At 33.5% G+C, this 26,759-nt stretch overlaps 1 protein-coding gene across 1 annotated transcript in view; it reads left to right on the top strand.

Annotated features, from left to right (window-relative positions):
• The first annotated feature begins 11,081 nt into the window (after positions 1-11,081).
• LOC118194980 (uncharacterized) overlaps positions 11,082-26,759 on the top strand; it is a 237,792-nt gene continuing 222,114 nt past the window's right edge. Inside the window, exons 1-2 of the mRNA XM_085810268.1 lie at positions 11,082-11,085; positions 11,336-11,622. Coding sequence (XP_085666394.1) covers positions 11,082-11,085; positions 11,336-11,622 — 291 coding nt within the window. The remainder of the gene's footprint in view (positions 11,086-11,335; positions 11,623-26,759) is intronic.

Here is a 26,759-nt window from a genome sequence, read left to right as displayed (position 1 = left end):
TTTTAAACAGCAGACGTGAAAATGTTGATTAATGTCGGAGACATATTGCACCTTGAAAACGTGTTTTACTCACAGAAAGTTTGCAGTCAAGGGGCAACATTCATTGGTCAACGGTACAGCACGAGAAACCTTATCTACTCTCCTTTATCAAATCCTGGGCAAACATTTTGGTTATAAGGCGGATAAAGATCCCTTGAGTTCATCCATTCCCTACATATTACTTCCCAGGAAGTGCCTAGCCATTGAAGTACAAGCTTAGCTGAAGTATTAGATGTTTCGCTCTTCGTTGCAATTGGGTGCAACGTGCTCAACACCAAACGGAAAAAGGCTATTCTTGCCAATGTTGATGGTTGTATAACAGTCTGATAAATAAATCAAATTACTCACATTTCATTTAAAAATATCTAGAACGGCTCTGAATATATGATAGGAAGATACTGGCAGGAAGATGCTCCAAGAAGTGTAGCATCATTTTGTGATGACGATGTTTCTAAATTAATCCATAAAGATCCTTTAAAGATCCATGATATTGCTTCTTCCTAAGAAAGCGAAATTTCTCAAATTATCTTTTCTTGGGAGATGTAAAATTTCTCTAGAAATCAAAAAAAAAAAAAAAAAAAAAGAAAGAAAAATTGTATAATTTCCTATAAAAACTTGTCGAAATCAATTTGCATTTTATTTCAAAAACAGGAGGGCTCCTAGGTATTTGGAGTTATTATTAGTTTAGAATTAGATATATGACGTTAAAATGATACAAGCATAAAATTATCAAACATAGGAGTATTTCTGAAAAGTTTAATTTATTGCAGTCGTAGAAATGCTAGATAAATAAAAGGTTTTCATACGGTGCGAAACACAAGACTTTAAAAATAGTAGTTTTATAAAACTGAAGGAATCATTGTTGCTTGTTTTGAATAGAAAACTGCTGCAAATTTGTATCATAAACTTTTTTCTCTTGGTGTTTGTTATTTGATTTTTTTCTCCTTAACATATTGATTTATTTAATTTTAAGTTCCTACACTTCCCTGTTTAATACATATTGGGGTATTATATATGCAGTTTCGAGTCTTTTATTTAGTTTGCTTTACTAAGTAATTTAAAGAGCATAACTGTAATTTTTGTATTGAATAGCATAAGATACCCGCAGCAAGTAACAGAAAACATTTTAACTCTAAGGTTCTGGCCAATGGTTTCTTTCACACGAAAATTCAAGGCCCATGATTGTTTGTTCAACAATATCTAACTAAGCATTCAGTTGCAGTACTATACCTCTCGCCATATTCTTCCGAATTATCGCCAGCTGATTTTGTTTTCTTTTTTAAAAGATTCAGATGGCCATGAAAGGGCAGCAGTTTGAAATCATCTCGGATATTAAATGAAATATTACGCCTATTCTGCGAACGGTTAGTTTATAAGGTATTTCACCCGCCTTCTCAGCATGCCTTCGTGGTGTGGCGGTCAGTACGCTGGGCGCGCATTCCAGACGTCCGCGGTTCGATTCCCGACGAAGGCGTTGCATAGTTTTCATCTTTCCAACTTCCAAACTATCTAATGTCTCTATAGTGGCGCCCGAACTAAAATGGTATTGGATGATGATTCTCCACACCAGGTTTTGGCGATTGGGTCCCCTAAAAACCCCAGTCGCCCTTCAATCCGTTCATTATGGGCGTGTCATATATGCATCAGCAGCAAACATTATCTCACGGCCGGATGTGTCACATTTGACTCGCCATTTAATTCTCTCTATGGCCGGGGTACCACATTTGTATTTTTGGATAGAACATTTAATTAGTGTTTTTTATTGCCGCTAGATGGAGCTGTATGTCTGTTATGGTGAAATATATCGAAAGTTAGGTATGCTTATCTTCATTCCTACGCAATGTCTTTTATTTTTGGTATTTTGTTGCGGAATGAAAGTGAATTCGTGGGTGGGTGTTGAGCAATGTAATGTCTCTGTAACTGCGTCATTTGATATAAACAAATGCACGTGTTCTCGCTGCATTGAGGTACTTTTTATTTTTATTTTTGCCATATATTCGGATAGATGTTCTATCATTTTTTTTTTCTTATTACGTGCTCCGCCCTTAGGCACTACACGGAAAGGGAGGGATGCCCCGTGAAGGTCTTTCTAAGAGAAACTGGCTTGTATCCACGTTACACATGGGGAAAACCACGAAAACGCCCATGCAGCCAGCCCGTTCGCCGGGACTCGAACCCCGGACCGAACTACCAGTGTTCAGTGGCTTTTACCGCTTGGCCGCTGGTGGGCCGATGTTCTATCATTAGAGATTATTTTTATTACTCTTAGATTTTTCCCGGATTGAGATGAATATTTTGTATCGTCAGTAAAACAGTATCTGAACGTAGAATATACACAAATGCTAATTCGTTAGTGTTGAGTAATGTAATGACTCTTACTGCGTCATTTTAAATAATCAAATGAACATGTTCTCAATGCTCTGGAATACCTTTTAATTTAATTTATTAATTTTTCTTATTTTTATTTTTATTTTTTTATCCCCCTTATAGTGGAGTAGACGTTCTATCATTAGCGACTTTTTTTTATTACTCTTTGAGTTTTCCGGCACTGAGACGAATATTTTGTAGCGCTTAGCGTAATTGTTTTTTTTAATGGCAAAACGAAATTGCTCTCTAACCGTAGAACATACAAAAATGGTAAATGAGTCAAATTTGCTGAGTAAACTAGCAGTAGATATTCTATTCTTGTGACATATGCAACGCTGGACTTTGCGTACTTCCATGCTTCAAAGAATATCATACACTTGTCTCTTTTTGAATATCATACACTTGCCTTGAAAGAATATCATACACTTGTCTCTTCTTTCTTCATACACTTGTCTCTTTTTTGAAATATTGCTTCTTTTCGTTGTTTTTACATTGAATTTTTATGAAAGACAGTTTTAATATATTTTAATTTAATTATGTGTTGTGTTAAATAAAATCTGCGATTCTATGGATATTTTTCCATATACACTGGTTATCATAAATTAAGGAAAAATCACAAAAATCACGATTACTGAAAAAGTTACATGTAGAATTTTATCAAACTTACCCACAATATACAACACATAGTAAGGTATCAAATAACATAAAAATAAATTACCAGACAATTATGGTTGTGTAGAACTTAGCACATGTATAAAATGAACAAATCGAAGGTATCAGTTTGCTATATGAAAAGTACCTTCAATAGGGAATATGGTCGCCTCTAGAAGCAATACAGCACATACAGTGATGCGTGATGCTTTCAATTATGCAGTCTATCAGTTTCATAGGAAGCGAAAGCCATTGCTCTTGCAAAGCTGTTGCAAGCGAGGCAAGGGTCTGAGGGGACAGACTGAGAACAGCCAGACGTCTCTCTAAATCATCTCAAACGTGCTTGATAGGATTCAAATCCGGGGATCGAGCTGGCCACTCCATGCGCATAATTGTTTTCTGTTGAAAATAATCATCTACGATGCGAGCCCTGTGTGGTCTTGTGTTGTCGTCCTGTAACAGGAAAGCATCACCTATTGCCCCGGCATATGGACGCACATAAACATAAAGGATGTCATCTCTATAAACCGGACCATTCACGGTTTCCGTTGGAATGACATGGAGGTCTGTGCGTCCACCCAAAGAGATGCCACCCCAAACACAGACACTGCCTCTTCAGTATGCATCTCTTTGACGGATGTTTGACGGATGATAACGGGTTCCGGGTTCTCTCCATATCATAACGCCTACTATCGCTGTCTAGACTAAATCTGGACTCATCCGTAAAGAGAACAGCCCTCCACTGATCATTGCTTAGGCGTCCAGTGGACATGCTGTCGTGCCCACTGCAAACGGTCCCTGCTATGGCGTGACGTAAGCGGCACGCACATGGCTGGTCGTCTCGCATACAGAACACCTTCGTGAAGCCTTCTACGCACAGTTGACGTTGACACCAACCTTCCGGTGGCTGCAGCAAGGGAGGATCTAAGAAGAGTCGGAGTAGCGTTTCTATTCCTGTGTGCACATAATGTCCAATATCGGTCATCAGCGCTCGTCGTAGCAGTAGGCCGTCCTTGGCTGAACCTTTTTGGGATATCATCCCTCTCTTCATCCACCGCCTCATAGAGAAACAACTTCACCTTCTTGTATTTTAAACATTTATTTCACAAACACAAAACTAATACTAAGCTACAATACTAATAACTGAAATATATAAAGTAATAAAAGTGAATTTCGGTTTCATTAATGGCTCCCACGAGCCTTCCCTATGACCTCTCTGTAGGTCTCCCTCTTGGAAACTAAAACTTTTGGCGCTTTCAGATTAAGAGCCAGCGCCCTCTATACATCTTGTTGGTTGGCTTCACCTATACACCACACTCCTAAAGGCGGAATCTGTGGTTTGAAATCGCCTTCAAAGTCTGTGAACAGCAGAAGAACTCACTTTAGCTATCTGGCCACTTTTGTTTGACTTTATCCTGCCTCTAGTTCTCCCAACGGCTCTCCATGGTAGTTCTGCAGGCAAGGAGTTATCGCTATTTTTGTGATTTTTCCTTAATTTATGATAACCAGTGTGTGGGCTAAGGGAAAATTTTATTATTCTAGAATGAGTATTTTATAAAATCTGTAAAGAAAATATAATAACAAAGCTTTAAAATTAATTCTGACAACTACCTGAGCGTTTTTCCCATAATGTACCAAAAAATGGAACAATTGGATCAAAAATTTAATTTATACGAAATTTGTTCCCAAAGTTAGGCTTAGCAGCGCGAATTGCCCGTCCCCACAAGACGACGCATCCGGTTAACGCGCCGTCCCACGACAGCGCTTGAGTAACAGAGATGCCCGTCGTAAACGGGTTAAAAGGGGCAGTACATAAGGTATTTCTCCCGCCTTCGTAGTGTGGTGGTTTGCACGCTGGGTGCGTATTCCAGAGCCCCGCGGTTCAATTCCCGGAGAAGGCATTTCATATTTTTCATCTTTCCTGCTTCCAAAATACGTAATGTCTCTACAAGTTGTAACCCTTATAAAGAGTGTTTCAATGACCTGAAGAAAGATTGGAAAAATTGTCTGCACTTCTGTGCATTACTGTGAAGGAGATAAATTTATTTGAAGATTAGTACGTTTTCTTCTTTATAAGAAACTGTTCGGTTACTTTATAACCGCACCTTGTACGTAAAAATAGAAAAAACTATGTAACTGATCTTCGCTTTCGAAAATTGGTATTTGATTAAAGACTCGAGAAAATGTCGAAGCCAAATAAGGCGTTGCCAGGTGGGTCTGTGAGCATGCGCATAATTTTTATTCGGTAAACAACCCATACGAATTCCTGTTCTTGTTATTGAGATGGTAGCGAACGGACTATTTGATCTCTGTTGGCATAGAATTTTTGCCCTGCGAACAATTTCGGAAAAAAAGTGTTTTAAAAGATTTACCTCACACATTTACTTACGCTTAAATCATCACCAAAATAATGAAAACTCGTGTGAGAATTTAGAAGGAATAAAATATAAATTACAAAGGTAGCAAATAACCTTGGGGTTACAAAATTTAACCATGTGTTTACTGATTAACCGAACGTTTAAAGAATTCTTAAAATTACCTAAACGCTTAATGTTGACATTTTACAAATAAATAAACAAATTTAAAGTTCCAGTAATATCTTTATTACTGAAGTCTATCATTTTATGTAACTGTTGGTATTGTAGCTGGCTGAAAATCAGAAATTTCAATTCGAATCTAGTTGCGGACGAAGTCTTCTTCTGTGTTATTAATTTTTAGAGCAATATGACTTGCAAGAGCAAATTTATTCACGAACAATACCTTTACGGGCAGATTAAAAAAAGCATTTGGTGATAATGAAATGGCAAAGACATCAAACATTTATCATACTTTTGATGATTTTGGCACTTAGATGCTGAATGATGAGCTTTGCAGCCTTTTCAATATTTATATTGCTTAAAAGATAATGATGTTTCTCTGGCGCGACCAAATACTCATAAAAAAATTAATTTTTTCTTGCGCCGTTCTTGCCACATAATTTTCTTTATAAATGTTTTATTTAATTCATGTTATTTTCTTCAAACAATTTTTATGGAAAAATTTCCTTTGAGAATTATATAACATTAAAAATTTAATAGTACTTATACTAACAATGCCGCAGCTACAGTCTGTTACTTTAAAATAATACTTAAAGGCCGTTTCCTGTCCTCCCCGTTTCGATCGTAACATGGACCTCATAAGAGATAGACTAACCCAGTGGGCGGAGCGTGGATCACCCACATGTTCGCAAGAAAGAGTAGGGACGATCTGGTTTACTTTAACACGGAAACCTATGGCGTTTGTATCACATAACTGTTTTTAATTATTAAATGTGATACGTTGTATAAGTGATGAAATTATGAAAGTCACAGATTTTGAAAATAAGATTTAATATATCTCATAAAATTACTTTTTACTGCATTTTGCGCATTTTTTTCAAGCGTAATTCTTGTGTAAATTTCTTTGCTTTAGTAAAAAGGTAAAAATTCTAAACGCAAAACTTATGAACTTATTTTTGTGTACAAATAAAGAAAAGTTAAATAATATTGCTTGAAACTTTAATGATGCTTTGAAACAAATAAGGTAAAATTAAACAAGCTCTGATAATTTTCTTTGATTTTATATGCATTTTCAAGCAGTAGTTTTTAAAATTATTATAACATAACAAGACGATCATTTATTTGATTATATGATCATTAATTATTAACATTATAAGATGATTATTTATTTTAGTAATTCATAAAATTCGGAGCATAAACGTTTCTGAGTGTAAGAAGGGGGGAGGGAAAGATAAACTCTGGAAGCACTCAGATTTGATTTTATATTACGCCCAAAGGAGCGGTTTTTGTAACGTTTTGCGTGTTACCTTTATTTATTAAATATCATGTTCTTCGCAAGTAAACCACATAAAATTCAATTCAAGAGCAATATCACATAATATTTGAAAATGGCATATCTTTAGAATTTCCGCGCTGGAGATAAAAATGTTATTTTCTGTACAGGGTTGTCATTGCTTGCTTTGAATTTGTTGAGTTTGTTAATCAAAACTTCAGTTACAAAATGTGAAATGGATTAAAACAAATTCGAAATTAGGCCGTCCAGGTGCCCATGTTCGGGTGGAGGATTACGTTATTCAAAATTCCGTCGTTTTTTTCACAGTGAGAGAGAAACATACATGCATTCATGCAGATTCTTCATTATTTAATTTCTTTAAATATAATACAGGGCGATAATATTTGGTGGCAAGAGTTTGCAAAGTGAAACCATTTATAGTGAAACAAAGTAAAATGCCGTTTCGAAACTAATAGCTTTTCTGAGCTGCCGCCCATTTTGGCTAATAAAATAAACTCACAATAAGTAAGAAAACTTACGCAGAACTAGAAATAAATTAAAATGATAATCACTATAAAATACTAGCACAATTAATTATTACAATTAAATACAATTTTTAGCACTAGAATAAACGCATAAAAATTATTAAAGTGTTAAAAGTGTTTATCACTATGATGTATTATATGAAATATTATTGAAATAAAACTCCTTTGTAGAATATTATGCTATAATATTCAGATATAATTTAAAAAAATCAGAACAATTAAGAATTTTAAACAAAAACGTTCAAAAATCCATTTTTTTTTTTTTTAATTTTAGTATTTTTTTACTTATTTACACCAATAAAAAGCATAAAAATTGTAAGAGAAAATTGTTTGTTTGAATTTTTTATAAGTTCAGATTTAAAATATTATTTTTTAAAAGAAATAGATAAAAAGTTTCTTACAGCAATGGAAAAGCTAAACAGATATCCAGACCTGAAAGCATGCAACAGCTTTATAATTATTTAGAACATTAATTATGCTTGATACACATGCTAAATTTTTAAAAATCAATCTCAGTTTTAAAAAAATATTTAAAAATTCTAATTTGTGAAAGGAGGCACTATCACCAGCTTTTTCTTGAAAATTATACGCGTTGCAATAGCCAACTAGTTTCTGCAAGTCGTCCCTACTCCTCCTGATGCGGTCAAGGTGACAGCCGGGAATGCGCCAGGGCAAGGGGGAAAACCCATTTGGGTTGGTCTATTTCTTATAATGTCCATGGATCGTAACGGGTGTCGTCATCATCGCATAGCACTTGATTTCTTCACTTCTTTTTGAGTTTGCAGTTCAAGCCAGGCAAGATCATACTGCACAGGATCATTTCTATAGTATGATTTGCGAGTTCAGTGTTCAGTTGTTTTTCATGAAGCTCGTTCGCCTGCTTTCCATGAAGCGTAAGATGTTAAACGAAAATGAAATAGCGGAAAAAAAATAGGCGGCCTAAATCGTTTGCTGCAGCTGTCGTTTCTCGGTTATGAGTCACGTCGGATGGCGAAAAATAACCTTGAAATTTGTTTTTAAAGTAACAGAGTATAGATTAGAAATGAGGCCATATTATCTTCCTACGTTGTAAATTACTAAATTTTTGGCTTTTGTATCGATATTATAAATTACTAGCAACTAATTAACACTAAGAGTTTGGGAGACCAAATTTTGTGGTTGACTTTAAAATAGTACTCAACGCAAAATTTGAAGATTTCATTACGTCGTTAAAAAATACAGGTTGTCCAAGACGAAACGCTCCAATTTGAAACACTTATAATGAACATAATTAACAACCCAGGCAATTTTGTTAAATATGAGATGGAAGATTAGCTATGGAAATTTATATTTATAATGTCCTATCAAGTTCATTTTGATTGTAATTAATTTTTATTTAATTTTTATTGGATATGCTAAAAACCAAAAAAATTGAAAATTTCAAAAAAAAAAAAAAAAAAATATTGAAAAATGGCAACGAATGCTGAAAACCGACAAACCGTGTGGTGATATGCAGGATTAGAGTGCGTTACTGCAATTCAACGACGTTTCCATGAAGCGTATCACATAAACCCTCCCGATGTCAAAAGAATCAAGACGTGGAAAGCAGCATTTCTATAGACGGGATCTGGTGCTAAAAGGCATGGTAGTGGGCCATCAAGAGGAGACTGTGTTCATCGCATTTTTCATATACATTTGCAAGAAATCCTAAGAAATTCGTTCGTATGGCGTCATTGAGCTTGGTGTCCCCAAATCAAACTACGCAAGATGTGCTACGTACTACGCAAGCTCTTAAAGCTTCATGCATGTAAAGTGTAATTGTTTATGAGGTGAAACCCGACGATAAATCCAAAACGCGCAACTTTGCCGTGCACATTCTTCAGCGCTAAAGGATATCAGATGCTAAGCATTCTCTGTACTACTCGTAGGGCACATGTAGAAATAGTGTGATTGAACAAATAAAACTTCATTGTTCACTCTCCATTGTTAGTCCAAAGGGGCTTTGTCCCTGAAGGACTATTGTTTTCGTTTTCCGATTTTGCGTTGAATCGCTATAAATGTCCCTTTCACTTTTCAAACTGTTGCCACCAAATGTCAGAGTCCTGTATTATATTTGAAGAAATTAAATAACGAAAAATCTGCATAAATGTATGTATATTTCTCGCATTGTGATAAAACAACGGTACATAGAGCCATCGAATTTTGAATGACGTAATCCTACTGCGAATATGGGCATGTGGAAGCCCAAATTTGAAATTTGTTTTATTATCGATTTCATATTTTGTAAAACTTTAAAAGGAATTTTTGAGTAACAAACTCAACGATTTGAAAGCGAGCAATGGAAACAGTCTACGGAGGGGGGGGGGGGACCGTTTTGGCGCCAGCGCGCGGAACTGTGTATCGGAAATTCTAAAGATAGGCTCATTTTAAAATTATTTTGCGACATTGCTATTGAACTGAAGTTTATGGTTTAAGTGCGAAGAACATGATATTTAATAAATACAGGTAACACAAAAAACGTTAAAAAAACGCCCCTTTGGACGTAATTTAAACTCTGAAACCTTTCAGATTTTTTTAAAAACTTTTTTTTGTATGAATCTTCTTTATGTATCGAATACATGTATTGTAGACATTTTAACTTAAGACTTTTCGTCTCGGTTCCCCTGTACGTAACTCATATACAGCCTCCGGTAATTCAGATATTATACTGCTGTTATCAATCAGTCGCCTGAATATTTTTTGATTCCTCTTCACACTAAGCGCAAGGATCAAAGCTATGATCGACTGCGCAGGAAAAACCTTATAGCATAGGCAAGAAAAGTTCTAATCTTGTTTTGAGTCACCATAAATTTCAATTAAATAATTATGATATTTAGTTTTACTTTAGCTTAACTAGCTTTTTAATAAATTCTAAATTAGAGGCATTTTTGGGATGGAAATCAAGCCAAAAAATAAGACCGTGTGAAAACTTCAAATTTAATTGTTGGAAATAAATTATAATTTTTCTCTCAAGTTTCTTAATTTAGTGGTTAAAACAGCAATATTTAAATAGCTAAAAGTTAAAATTCAAAGCATTCTTTGGTAGATAGTTTCTGAGCGCAATAAAAATGAGAGACTGAAAAGAAGACATCTGTCTGTTTTCATTTTCGATTTTTAATCACATGGGATATATTTATATACTTGTTAGCAACCTAAGTTAAAAGCTTGTGAACGTGTCTTAAATACATTGTCATACATTACGTCAAGTTTTATTGTAAATATTTTCCCCTTTGAGTTTGTTTTAATTTGCGTAAACGATAAAGCCATAGTCAGATTGAAAATCATCTTAATTGAATAAATTCATATTGAAATATAATTCTGCATTTGGAAACACCCTTATTTTATTAGAGTTCTGTTGAAAGTAGCATGGTACACTGATAAAAAAACATTATTATATCATGCTATTACTAAAATAAATTTATAACGATATTATTGTAGAGGCATTAGGTTTTTTTGATACGCGCCCAGCATGCTTACCACCACACTACAAAGGCATGCCAAGGCGGCGGAAGAAATACCTTATACCATAATTACTATGCTATTTATATTGTGATACATTACTAGTTGAGAATCAAGATTTTTGTGCAGTCATTCGCCAAGTTTCTATGATTTCGCTGAGATAATAAAATAATTGACAAGTGCTGATTTAGAATGGGCAATGAAATATTGTAACAGAAGTATCGGTGTCCTTGTTAACTATTTGAATGTATCATTGATCATTATAGTAGCAGTAAGAAAGAAACAGTAGTTAGTTTGTTTCTCCATTTACATAACATAATAATATTATTTTGCATTCCTGTATTTCTTTGACTAATTTTGCATTACATATGCACTTAATATAAATCTAATGAATCAAATTCTTTTATATTTATTTATAATATTACATTACCCTTTTTCCCCCGCAGCTAATTTTATATTTCTTCTTGTCTTTGCAGTTGGAGGGTCGTTGGCCAACTCCCGGCTAACCCTAAGCTCTCGCGGGGGGACTCCAGTCTCTCTGAAGTCAGCGGGTGGTGGTGGTCCATTGGTAGACGAGAGCGTGCAAGTAGACCTCTCGGCGGACACCATCACCTACGACTCGGATGATGAGATGGTGAAGCGGCGGTCGAGCCTCGTCCTCAGGAATAAAAAAGGCCATCCTATTTACTCTAGAGAAGATATAAGAGAACAGTATTGTATCAACAGAAAAGAGGTAATAATACGTTTACCAATTCTTAATGCTCTTATTGCAGGATAGAAATAGTTTCCAGCCAAGAACATAATTAGTTCAGTGCATCGAGATGTGACTTGCTATGACGAGAAACGAGCAGGAGAAAATAACTGCAAAAGGTTTCGCAATGGCTTATACAGCTGTTTCATTTCTTGAGATTAATGCTCATTTGGCAGTAAAATCATCTTAAGCTTTCAACTCACATGCACAGGTGATATAGTCTCCAAACATATTGTGCCATATTTACTGTCTCCAGTTTCATGGTCAGACAGATGTGTGAAATGCACTCATTTGCCCAATATATCCTTGAGGTTTTAGATAGATAGGCAATGGACCCCAAAGTGCAAAGCTCTCATTCGAAAAATATGTACGCAAGTAGAGAAATCAAATGAGTCATCTTTATTAATAATATTAATATAAGATTAAATTGAGAATAAGTGTTGTGAAAGTAACTGAGATTTACTTACCAAGGGCTTATATTATCTTTAATAAGCCACTTGTTTTACCTTTAAGTTCCTTAGATTCTAACATCAATTCAAGGATGTTTAACACTTCTTTTGACGAAATGTAATTTTAACAGTGCCTGGAAAATTTCTAAAGGTGTTTTAGAACCAAACGTTATTTGTTTCTGAATCCTTCATAAAGTGTTTCTTAATGATATAATATTTTCTTTCATATAAGTATGGAATTTGATTATTTTCTACATATAGCCCATTGTTCTACTTCAGCTCTCAATCCTCCTGCAGTTAAGCTGCTCGAATTACCCGCGTCTCCAAACCAATAGAAACTGTAAACTATGTTGTTGTGTTGTGACTTATCTCACTCGTCTCGAAAGCAGCATCAAAACAAGCTTACGAAATTCATTGTGGCAATGCGTCCAAGACTGCGCCTGTCGTTAGCAAGAGCCTTGAACAGGTGGCAGTCTATACAGGTGACTGCCCGACTTTGCTAAGTTCTGCCTCCAATTTTGATGAACAGCACCACGGGGGTATAGCACCGAGGGTCTCCCACCCCTCTTACCCTACCACCAACCTCTCAATAGAAATTTCGGCTCGCCGCATTGTCCCCATATCGCATAAATACTAACCATGATTTTTCGGGAAATTGAACCCGGGTTTTTCGGTTAGCAGTTAAACCACTATCCCGGTTGGGCCGCCCTGTAATGTGTGTGTGTGTGTGTGTGTGTGTGTGTGTGATTATGGCAAAGCCTCGAGGGCTATCTGCGTAAAGGGAGGAATGCCTTCATGGAGGACTTTCTTAGGGAAACTGGCTCGTATACACGTTACACATGGGGAACACCACGAAAACGGCCATGCAGCCAGCACGTTCGCGAGATTCTAGCCTCAGACCGAACTACCAGTGTTCAGCGACTTTATCGCTCTGCCGCGGGCCGCCCTGTAAAATTTAGTCTTCATAATTTAATGTCTTGCTGCTTAATTTCTGAATAAACAAAGTTAATTTGGATCAAGTCCGTTTACTACTGAAATTTTAATATATACCTCTCCTTTCAAATCCATAATAAATCGTCATAACTTAAATGCAAGGAATATCTGATTTTCATAATTAATAACTCCAGGTAAGAGGAGCTCTGATGTATTCTAAGTGATTACTCTCTTACAGATTTATTATCAAACAGAATTAAAGCGCTTACTACCATAAAATGTCTTTAAGTCAAACTAACTCCGACAATGGAATTCTTAGACAGTAAACGATAAATAGATTAACAACAATCGTACAATCATATCTCACAATTAAGTTGTTTTTCCTACTTGCTTACAAATTTCCTTTTCACATTAACTATTTTACATACATGAGTACTATTTTAACATACTTGTGTGTATGAAATCAGTGACAAAACAGAAGGAGCTAAGAGTTAAATAGACAAACAACTCATAACAAAATATTTCGCAGCGCTTTCAATAAAATTGTTTTGGATACTTAAAATAAACGTTACAATAATTACGGTTGGCAACTTTTCCCCATTTATGCATATTTTATCTGAGGTAAACCCTCCGTTGCTATGAAATGCTTTTGTTTCATTCATAAGGAGTGAAAAATTCTAAAAATTTCTCTAGTATTCGAAAGAATATTCTGTGATCGAACACAAATAAAAAGATATATCTTTCTCATTTTATAACACGTATGCATTTTCTTTTCCGTAGAATATATATAAAATATTTCATGAAACACAAAATACCTTTTATTTTATGAAGATAAAAATGTAGTATATTTCTTTTTCAGATATTTCAAATCTCTCAAAAATATTTCCGATACTGAGATTCAGTATGTGAACTAACTTCAGATGTAAAACATGATTGTGAAGATAGCAACCACAAAATAAAATTGTGCTCTGTTTTTAAATATTCAAGTAGTTCGTCCATTTGATGAGCACATACCAATAACTGATATGAAGCTGAAAAAATTATTCCATTTTAAATATGACATTTTTCTTCAGTGTAAGACCTTTTCTTGTTTTTATAGCAGTATTTACATACCACTTTGTCAGTATGTTAAAGTGTGGAAAATTATACATTCGAATGGTTTAAAAATATTTCCATTCTAGCTAGAATTAACAAACTGTATGTTTGAAAGAATGCTAAGCTGACTGAATTTCATAAATTGTTTTAGTGATCATAAAGTGTACTGATAAATAATTTGGACAAAAATTATATTTAAATAAGTAACATTCGATGCATTAGAAGATAATTTTAATTATAACTTGAGTAAAAGTGCGTTTTCAAGATATGTTATGTAGCGATCTCGTTTCAGAAATAATACTTCTGTTTATTTTGATTCCGTGAAAGACAAGGCGAGTAACTTTTGTTGTGGCAAGCCCTGGAAAAAAAACAAGAAAATTTTAAATAAAATATCCTGGAAAAATAAACAAGACAATTTTTGATAAAGTATGCTTTCGCCTTGTGTGTCTATAGCAGAGATAAATCTTTCTATTGCTTTAAGGAACCGACTCGTTTCCGAGTAATAGCGGTTAATATACTTTGATTTTTAACATTCATTGTTGAAAACAATGATTCATACAAGTATGTGGAACCCAAAACAGTTTTATCTTCTGTAATTCTCTTTTCAAGAATAAAACTTTTGTTTCTGTCAAGTATATACGAGAAATTCTCACTGGATACATTGGAGTTTAGGACAAAATCGTATTAAGATTCAAAATTTATAGCTCCAGTTCTTCTACTCTTTCTTGAACAAATTTTGCAATATATGCATATATTTCAGTTATGTTTACTTGCCAGGTATAAGGGTTGATGAAAAACGTGGCCATTGGTTTGATAGTATTAAACTGTTGAAATCGTTTTTCAAACTAATCCTGAAGTAATTGAAGGTTGATAACAAATGAGGACAAGTGCATTTCTGCTTCGCGTGTCATTTGTTTCATATTCAGGGAATATACTAGTGTTTTCATCTACAGATGCAATATCCAAAACATAAGCTTAGTAAACATAAGCTGAGTTAACAAACTCTGTTATTAAAACTATATATTTTTCTTTTCCTTCCAGCAAAAATTTTAAATAACCAATATCTCAATTATGTGAGAAAATTTAAATCCAACCACTAGCGAAACCCCGTTATTTCAGCAAAATTTTGATTTCGGGTAATGAGATAATTTTATACTTCTTCAGTTAAATTTAGAACTCTTGCAAGAACACTTGCAAGAACATTGAGCCAACGTGCCGAATGAAATCAAGATTTTCAGGACTTTCCTGTGCTGCAAAGAGGCTACTCAAATAAAATTTACTATTTTTGTAACTTTTTCATGATGAGTTCGAAGAGCAATATTTTACCGCACAAAGCTTCTTGGTAGATGATGAAGAGATATACGTAAAGTTTGGAAATGAGTTACTTTCCTTGCAGAGGGGAAAAATCAATTAATATTACCACCCATTGCTAGTGCTTCATCAATACTTATTTCCAACAGCTTGTGTAGAGATACATCTGTCGACATTGCATATACTGTAAATATGTTGTGAATATTATCACCTCTGGTTCGTCCTTTCATAAGCAATATTTTCAGTAGGTCTTCTTCTACAAAAATTATTAAATACTATTCTCATCATAACTGATAACTGCGCAGTGTCTGATATACTTTAAAACTAGTCAAATTGTAATGAGGGCCAGTCAGATATTTCCAAGTCACGTTTTAACTGAGTTTCCATGTCTTTGTATGCATGTAATTGTTTTATGATGGCGTTATCTGCTAGTCTTGTACTTTTGACACAAACTGCTAGTCTTGTCTAATTACAAACTGCTGACATAAGATTACACTGCTAGGTAAGTCTGCTTAAGCTAAGTTAGCTCAAGCTTACGTTTGCTAGGCTGCTAGTCACAAACGGGTAACATAAGCTTACGCTTATTAGGAAATCCTTTAATTAAAGCAGTCGGCTCCAGTTAATGGCATTTTTACATTTTACCACCAACTTAGTAAAAATGACTGCTGGGCGAAAATGTTTGAATTTAGCTGATTTATTTTCTTCTTTCTTTTCAAATGTAAGTGAATAGGTTTCCTTCAAGGTGGCATAAATTGTCTGAAAGTTGACATTCAACGTTATATTTTTTCGGCACTGAAACTCTGCTGCCGCAAAGCTAACAAGCAAATTTATCTTTAAAATTGTCTAGAAAAATTTGATTCATTTTAGACAATATTAAAATTATGTTTTTGGTCTTTTACTTTAGTCACTCATTTTGAGTATAAAATAACAAAGCATATAAAAAATGAAGTAGTAGACACCATCAGTAAAGTTGGAGACAGGTATACTAAGAATGTGAGTATATAGCTAGTAGTAAATAAAATATGGCATTTAGAGGAACAGCCATGAAATGGTGATTTTCCTTCGTATATAACACCACAATGCAAAACAAATAATTACGCTTTGCGCATGGCGCCATCCATGAACAGTGGCATACAGTATAATTGCGCAGAGGTGCATCAAAATTATTTTGATGGATCTATATTTGACATTTTAAAATTTTTAACAAATAACAAGGGCAAAATGTCAAACTGGACTATACCTTCAAACTGTGAGAATTCTGATCAAACCGGGATGCCCAGCAAGCCCATTATGTTCTTTGTAATGTCTAACTGTCTCATGTATCAGCACATTATTTACTGCATTATATTTACTGTATTATATTTCGTACTGTTTTAGGAATTTTTAAATTTTTGTATGAATCAGGATTCAGTTTTCATATTGGTTGTAGTCAAAGCATTTATTTAACTTTTCATTATTTCTTCGAACTCTAATGATGTTTTCCCATTTGAAATGAACATTTATCGTTTTCATATTATCTATTGCACTGGAATAGTTTGCTTTCCTTAGTACAGTCATACAGTTGTTTGTGCTTATACTATGCTTTTTTTTTGATGTTTTGTGATTGTGTTCTGCAGTAATACCTTTCATACTGCTCTATATGCTATAGTTCGATTATTTTTAGCCTTTTCTCCCTTTAATTATTTTCTTTTCATCATCACCTTTTAGTATTCTGTTATTTCTGTTAACAATTATTTTATTCTCCTGTTATTTGAAACGGCAGAACATAACATCTTCGGAAGCTTTCCTAATGACCGTTCACTTAACTGCTAGCTTTGTTCACTTAAATCATGTTAACTCATAATTAAAATCAATTTTTAAGTGGGTATAAAATGTCCTGCCATATCAAACTATCATTTTATTTTAATTCAACAATTACATGTGTACTAAAAATATAATTAATGTTTTGAATTTAAAACCTTTGTTAACTAATACCTTAAAACTCCATAAATTTAAAAAGAAAAATACAGGATATTATTATACATAACTTGTTTAATAATTAATTGGTCTAGACTCTCTGGAGCTTTTTCTATTGATGATAACTTAATGATAGGATCTAACTTCATTAATTGAGAGCATCTTTTCATTATTATGACTTAATGCCACCGACATATAAAATTGTGTACTTCTTGACATATTAAATGTAGTATCAAATAACAGTTTTACTCCAATTTATGACGCAAGTTTTATTTTTACAGGCTTGTGTTATCAAATAAGTACGTAGATTTAGGTGATGTTAATTCAAATTTGGTAGCAATTGCTTTCACAAAGTATCTCAATTTCATTGTATTTCTTTAATTTTTCTATCTTTTAATAGTTAATTTTACAATAGAAATTTATTTTTACAATATATATTTCTATTGTAAATTGGAAAGTAAAATAAAATTTTTAAAAAAATCTGAAAGGTTTCAAATTTTAAATTACGTCCAAAGGGGCGTTTTTTAACGTTTTGTGTGTTACCTTTATTTTTTAAATATCAGGTTCTTTGCGCTTAAACCATAAAATTCAGTTCAATAGCAATGTCGCAAAATAATTTTAAAATGAACACATCTTTAGAATTTCCGTCACACAGTTCCGCGCGCTGGAAATAAAAAGATCCCCTCACACTCAAAGTGTTGCCATTGCTCGCTTTTAAATACTTGAGTTTGTTAATCAAAAATTCGTTAAAGTTTTAGAAAATATTAAATCGATAATAAAACAAATTCCAAATTTGAAAATTGGTCTTCCACATGCCCATATTCGTAAGAGGATTACATCATTCAAGATTCGAAGGCTCTATGTACCGTTGTTTTATCACAATGCGAGAAATACTCATACATTCGTGCAGACTTTTCATTATTTAATTTCTTCAAATATAATACAGGACTCTAACTTTTGGTGGCAGCAGTTTGAAAAGTGAAACGGACATTTATAGTGATCCAATGTAAACGTAAAACGAAGTCCTTCAAGGACAAAGCCCCTTTGGACTAATAAATTTATATCTTGTAGAGTATCGTTTTAATTTTCTAATCTGTTAAAACGCAGTAAATTAGGATTACAGGTCTTTCAAATCCTTTTCCTTGATTATATTCTCTGTTTTCATTTTTGATCCGCAATTCTTAGTACCATTTTTTTCTATGTCACTCTGCTTTATTGATTTAATGATTTTAGTAGTCTCATATATACTGTTTAGTTATGGAGTAGATACTGTTATCCAATCCTTTACATCCATCTTATCTTTTTAATTCCAAATATAAGGTTTCCAGTTAGTTATTTGTATTGAATTTATATCATTTGAACAAATTCTATGCTTCATATCGAAACAGTATTATAAATTTAAGAGGCAACAAATAACGAATCTTTTTACTCAGTGTGCATGTCATTCATTGTACCAGCAGTGAAATATAAGTGTTATTATTGATTCGTTGGTTCAGTTTCATAGAATGCCAGTTGCACAACTGTTATATTTACTTTGACAAAGAATGAATTCTCAAATTTCATTTCGCATTTGTTCATATAATGAGATCCTGGAACAATAAGCTTTAAATACAAGTTTTAACGGTTACAAGCACGCAGTGCTTTTGATATTTATTCAGACCATATTTATTTCGCTGTTTCCAACACACCACTCAAGGAGACACGACCTGGGTCTTTTATTTATCATTTTAATGGGCAAGTTAAGATAATTATGTGCTTGCTTGCTTTAGCCAGTCATTAGGATCTGCAAAGAGATATAATTAAATACGGCGTTAATGACAATCGTTGTTGCATCAAATGAGGTGAATTAACCCCAGGAAGGTCGTTCCTAATGTATCAGATGTTTTGATTTGTTTATTTCATTTGCAAGAATTGTTTCCTGTGTATTTACAATATTTTTGCGAAGCGGCATCTGAAAAATAATTAAATGTTTCTGAAACTGAAGAAAAGTATCTCAACTTCAATGCATTTTTACATAGATTCCTGTTGTAAATTGGAAAATAAGAGAAAATTAAATTATCTTGCAGAGTATCATTTAATTTTGTAACCCGTTATTTTAAGCTGAAGTACTTTTTCTTTCAATTCTCATTTCGCTGCCAGAATGCAGTTTTCTAGCACGCGCAATATTCAAATTAGCTATAAGAAAGAAAATATGTAAAAGAAGGTGTGGAAGGGTGAAATCAGAACGTTTTCAGCCTGCTTAAACACCACGTTGCTATCTGATTCTCTAGCGATTAGTATTCTACGACGTTGAGTTATTCTTGCCAGTAGACTTGTTTACGCCGATTCTGAGTCGGAGCCAACTTGCGCGTAGTTAACCTGTGAAGCCGTTACGCTATACTTAACTTCATTAGTTTTAAGGTATTCATTAACTTTTCATTTAAGCCAAAAGTGTTGGCTTTTGTAATCACAAATTAAGGGTTCACTAATAAAGGGTTTCTTACATCCTTCCACTGACTTTGAAGTACTTTAAAGGACTTGGTGATAATTCACCAAAGAGTCACAACTTAACCGTCTTAACCGTGTTTAGCCACCGTCATTTTATGGTAGCTAAGCATACACGACGTTACAGTCTTTTAAATCTATATGCAGTAATAACTAGCTTAAAAGGTATAATTAGTAAAAGATATATTTAAAGTATTCTAAAAACAACAGCTCCTTGTCTAGATTTGTTCATGAAAGATTAGGATAGTTCTGTTGAATATCCAAATAAAATTCAAGCAATAGATATGAAACTACTAAAATTTGGTAAACATAGCACAGAACTATATATTACGAAGCCAGGACATTAAGTGTGAGCTAGTTCTTTCTAGTTGCAGTATAATAATAAATACAAACACAAGAGGTCGTAAGTTAAATAGCCTTCACGGAAATACATGATTCTCAATTATAGAGTCTTTGTATATAAAACTTCTTGTTAATTCGATTTTGCCTATGTAGGAAAAAGCGCAGATTTTTAAAATTTAGGATGATGGAAGTCGTTAGACTACATTATGAAACAAAAATACCTTCATCTGCGCACCCTTGTCAGAGTAAAATTGCCAATTTTTGTTTTTCGCAAACCAAAATTGTTGCTTGCACTTGTTCGCCTTTCAGTTTCTGAAATGTTTTTGCATAATCATCCAGTAAAATAGCTTAATATTCATTCTGTTCCTATCGAAGGTATGAAAGGCATTGTTCTGAACCCACTATTCTTCGTTCGACATCATATTCTAACTTTGAGTGAAAGACTATAATTTTCTGTGCGCTTATCATAACAACAATTCTTTCAAAATGTTTGACTAGGTTCTACGAAAATGCAATCAGAAATAATTTCCTCTTATTTGTGCTAATTTTTACATTGAACTATTTTTGCTTTTTGTTTATATTAAATTGCTCAAAGATTTCACTTTGTAAATATTTCAAGTACAAATAAAACAGTCGTGGACTTTACACATTTTCGTCAGAGTAACTTTTTTTTGGGGGGGACAATTTTTAATGAATCATATGGTGGGGAAATAGTAGCTTCCATTTAGCAAAGCGGAAGAGAAACACGCCAAGATAAGACATAAAATTAGCAAAGCAACTATCTTGTATTTGGCATAGATTTCGTCAATAGACTAAATTTGCGCCAAGCACAAGGTTGATGAGTTGCTAATTTTATCCATTTATCCATTATTTATCCATTTATCAATTTTAATATCATTCTCGAGTACTGTTTGACCACTGGATATGACTTATCAAACTACCAGACAGGAAACCTCTCTTCGAAAGTATGCGATTTTGCATTCTTCTTAAGGGGAATATCAAGGTACTATGCCTACGAAAACTCACTACATTTCAGTTGTACCACTTAAAATGGAAAATGGAGTTTTGTCAATATCTTGTGATTTGGTATTAGGTCATTCAAAGAATGTATACATATTATGCGATGTTATCCAATCATTTGAGATGTTGAAGAGGGAAAGGTTTTGGAATAGTGCTCTAATTCTAATTGTCAGTTCGGAATATTATAATTGTTTTAATATTTACTGGTATTTAGAAGTTTGACAACCCTCCACTCTAGCAAGTGTCAGGTCCGCATTCTCAGCGCATCAGCCAGTTTTATTGCTTCTGCAACTTCAAATTTGAATATTAGATTTTTTCTTATACCGTCATCTCTGATCCTCAAAGGATGATTCGAATGTATTTTATTAATAATTTGAAATAATGAATATTGAAGATCATTATCGAATTAAATAAGATAGTATAACGTTCAGGACGGTACATTTACATCAAGAAACGCACGCTTTCGGTTGCATGATATACAGATTTGATATACTCATACAAAAAGTTTTGTTAATCATTTTGCCTCAGAAACTAAGGAAGGGGAAACGGCTAACGAGCCCGCCACCAAGATGCAAGTGACCTACCATAGGGAGCATGAGCAATTTAATATCACACTCACAAAAGCTGTACTCTGTAGTACTGGCTGTACTCTAGTAATACTCTGTACTGGCTAACGATATTCGTAATGGGGTTGTCTTATCAAAGCAGGTTTGGGTGAGAGTCACATGCTGGGGATAAGACGTACTTTAGTCTTGGCATCGTTAAATTACATTTGGTGTTGATGTATCTTTAATGGACCCCTCTGGGAATCGACCTCAGTGCGATGAATGGGCTGCAACATTTCCCGAGCGGCGAGCCTGTCACCAAGCTGCGAGTGGCCTCCCAATATGGAAAGGGGCGCTTAAGCAGATCTTGGTGGTACGTTTTAACATCTCACTCACAAGCTATACTCGGAAGTGAGTACTCTGTCCTGTCTGGTGATTCTCGTAATGAGGTCGTCTTGTCATTGGAGGTTCTTGGTGAGTGTTATGTATCAGTGATAGGACGTACTTTAATCTTAGAATCGGTTCATTCCATTTGATTCTGGTGTATTCTTATTGAACAAACTACCTTTTGTACAGAACTGGGTATAACAAAAGACATTTCATACCCTGACTCGTGTTTATATACATTTTAAAATGAAAAATGTTAGATGACTTTGAAATATAGTGCTAACAAAACTCTGAGATGAAATGCAAAATTTTGAATGCCTTTTTTTAACGTCTGGCTCTGTCTTCAAACATCACCCCATTAGCCATAAGTAATTAGCACTAAACTTTAGTTGATATCAAAGCTAAAACCAAAGTTACTGTTAACACGTTACTATCGTTATGAGGTTAATCAAATTTATGCACTGAAATGAAAACGCCAGTATAACTTATAATAGTGGAAACAGTTGCTTTAAAATACATAATACTTGCATTTATATTTATTTTTAAGCGTAATCAAAATTACTAGTTTTATAACTAGTAAAATTACTAGTATTTAGTAATTTACTTATAAAATTACTAGTTTTATAAACATTTACGTATAATCTTAAAACCTTTGTAATGTACGCTTTTGGGAAATAAGAACTTTTCTTGTGAAGAGGCAAAAAGGAGATTTAGTAATATCTGCTAACTAAAAGTGGTTAGAGATTTAAAAAGTAGTAACTCGTTATGTCACTGTCATCTAATTAGGTATCACTGCTGAAGTCTGATGTCCTAAGGGTTTTAATCATCTGGATGTTTCTGGCAAGCAAACAACTATGTCTGTCGTGAATTACATGCATCTCAATGTAACTCTCCAGAGTAAGAATATATTGCTGAAAGTCACGATCTCATTTATTTAATGTTAAATGTTTAGATTTAAGTGCACTGGGATATGAAGCTCTTTCAGAAATGAATAAATGCTTAGAGAATAGTTGAATTATTAAATAAACAGGGTAGTTATAGTTAAAATTAAAATGAATGTTCTCCTTTCTCACCGTGTTTCTTTGTGGTGTAAATGAAATCACACACGGTTGGCAATCAGAAGGTCCAGAATTCGAATCATGGCGAAGACATTGCTGATTTTTCGTGCTTTTTCGCCTCTAAAAACCTAACAGATTTTTCAAGTGGTCCCAATCTAAAATGCCTTTGATGATAATTCGTCATCACTTGTATTTAGCACTTGAGTCCCCTCCTCACCAGTCCCTTCATTAAGTGGACAGCTTAAATAGCATGGTAATAACATAGACATCTTTAAAGTTATCCAGATTTTATTAAAAATTGCTCAGTTGTAATAACAATAAAATCACATTTTAATCATTATATACGTTTTTTTAAAACACTTAGAATAGCGTTTTTCAGTCTATGGTCCGGGAACCACAGGTGGTCCTCTAAATCTGCCGTTGTAGTCCTCTTAGATTTTCAAACAAGACTAAAGATAAAAAATCAAATTAATTATGTATATCCAACTAGAGCTGAAAATCTCAAAGTGTGGAAATTACACATGGAAATCGTCTATCACTTTTGGCTTACGAGGTTTAACAGTTTATGAAATTTATTACCGTTTACCCTACCTATGGACTTCCCATTCTGGTCGTGGCAAAAGAGGGATTTATTGACTATGACTGTAATGCATGCATCCAAACATACAACAGCTATGCAAGAATTGGCAGGTCCATCCATCTTATTATTATGTATACCAATATATTTTTTTTTAAATTTTTGGTTAATACGAGTAAGATCAAGATTTTCCAAATTATCATAACAGACTTAAATTAATAAAAGCTAATAAAAATTTTCTTAATTAACTTCATTATGAATACAAAATTAACTTTAATTATTTCTATTTTAAAAGTATACGTAAATTGGTAAAATATATATGTAAAAAAATTGCTTTCAAAAGTATAGGAATAAAAGGGTCCACAGAATGCTCTGATTTTTAAAACTGACCCTAAATTGAAAAAGACTGATTAGCAAAAGAAAACCAACAAACCAAATTGAAATTAGTCTTTCCATAAATGTATGAAATTTCTTTTCAATGCTTTTATGAATACTTATTTTATAGTATAAGTCACTCACTATACAAATGAGCAAAGTAAAACAAAAGTCAATTGCCTCTTCATTTTCATTTAAAACAGCGGTCGTCAACCCTTAGAACTTCACGGACCACTACATATATAATTTTATATTTGGCGGACCGCTAATACGATTTTTTTAAAAAAACGGTGAATACATTTATATAATAATAATCAGCAAGCTTTAGATTTCCATATCACTGAAAAGGATTCCACGAAAAGCAAGAACAAACCTACAAACGCAAAGCAATATCAATAAACTGACAGTGTTATGCCGCCAATTTTTAATTATTGTTAACTTAGTACTCATCGCTTACTCAGCAATGACGCCATCGATCAACAGTTAGACAAAACAAAAACGGGAACTTCCAGTGATGCAATTATAAACAAGAATGCAGATGGTTCTCATAAAAAATCCATCAAGATGCCTTTTGACACGGAGAAAAACTGTGTTATTAACGACCACTATAGCATATGTCTGTAATTCAAAAGGAAAGAGAATTCCAGTTCGCGCTATTATTGATAACAGCAGCATATATTATTGATAACATTTATTTTAACAAAATAAAAGTTCAAAATAAAAGTTCATGCCAACTCCCACCTTCAAATGTCGCTAGATACACCTGCAAAAGTAGCTAAAAAGTCGCTAAATTGAGAAGGAATTTCGCTGAAAGTAGTATTTATGAATTTAAAAAAAAGTATAGTCCATATTCCATTAAAGGTTTTGTTACTCGTTATTTTTTAAACTCAATCTTTATAAAAATATGAATAATATCCCAATTTTTCCAATTTTCAACCATCAAAAAGTTTTCACGGACCACCAGTGGTCCGTGGACTACCGGTTGGCGACTGCTGATTTAAAAGACAGATAAATTTTCTTATTGTTTGCACCAAGGAGAGTTTAATGTTTTAAGATTTTCAATATCATAGCGTTTCACATCACAACCAAGCAATTGTCAAGATGTATTTTATGATTTGAATGATATTTCTATGCAACTCTAAATTCATTCAACTGAATTCCTAAGTGAGTTTATTTTCTGGTCTAGTAACAGTAATTTAAGGTTTATCTTTCATGTGTAAAAATATGTTCAACAGGCAGTGTCATATATGTTAAAGAATCAGAGCAGTGGCCTAATCAAGATTTCCAAGAGTAAATTACAGAATTTAATTTTTATTAATTAACAAATTATATTTAGTTTACTTTTATGATGGCTTTTCAGTTGGTTAAAACTATACTGACTTTTTAATTTGAAAATTATTTACGGAGAAGTAAACCAAACTTTTCTGTCCCAAATGTACCAGATATTAATTACAATAATGCCGCAAAAGTTCATATGGTTTTGGTATACTACAAATTAAATATATCTTAAATTTCATCAATAGGATATACAGTTGCGATCCTGCTGGCATAGCCGTAGAGAAGCTGCCTTCCATAGCTTTGGATCTGTGTTTGAATCCTGGAGAAGGCATGGATAGTCGTAATTGTATAGTATCTTTCTCTCTCAGGATATTCTCCTTCAAAATTGTGATCAAGTTTAGCTGATTCGTATTATCACTTATATTATCCATAAGACGTGAACCAAACCTTTGCGTATGATAGGCGCAAAGCTTGCCTCTTCGCCGCGATAAAATTCATGGATTTGCTCTAATGTCACTTTCAAGATAAGATTAGATAAGATAAGTCTTTTAAGATAATATTTCGCTTTATGTGCTAATTTGATGTATACTATAACATTAACAAAACGCATACATAGCATAGTTTTATCAAATGTAGTATAAAACATTCTTAAGGAAGAACAGATGTGACTTTAAAAGCTCAAAATGTTTCATATAAAATTTATGTTAACAAAATAAAAGTTCATATTTTCACAGTTATATATGCAAATTATAATAATTTGATAATATATATTAATAATCTAAATTGGTAATATATATAAACATATGTTACCGTGCAAGACCGAAATTGTAGAATGTCGACTTTCACCGGAGAATGTCAACATTCACCAAATACGTCAGTGAAAGATCGAATATTGCACTACATTCTTGTATATTCGGACTGTCACCGGTGTATGTCGACAATCACAGATATGCTCTGGTGAAAGTCGAAAAGAGAGGTTATAAAGTGCCATAATAGTTTAAGTTGTTGCAATAAATAAGATTTGAATCACATAATTTAGTAAGTTTTTTATTACTGTTATTTTATTTTCTCATTTAGAACGTACTGTATAATTAAGTTTTTAACTTCTATTCTTTTCCTTTCCCATTTTGAATGTATTGTGTGTTTTAGGTTCTCATGTTCTCAAGTTGTTATTTCAAGTTTCAAGTGCGTTTATTCGCGACTGAATTACGGAGACGAAAATATAATATTGTTATATGTTCGTGCATGTCGACATTGACCGGTGTAAGTCAGAAATAAGAGTATTTGGAAAATATTTCGGACATACACC

This window comes from Stegodyphus dumicola, chromosome 2 (assembly GCF_044657685.1).
Source record: "Stegodyphus dumicola isolate Sdum_Otavi_A_Nest chromosome 2, ASM4465768v1".
NCBI lineage: Eukaryota > Metazoa > Arthropoda > Arachnida > Araneae > Eresidae > Stegodyphus > Stegodyphus dumicola.
Note: the sequence above shows the minus strand (reverse complement) of the source record. Positions and strands in the feature narration are given on the sequence as shown.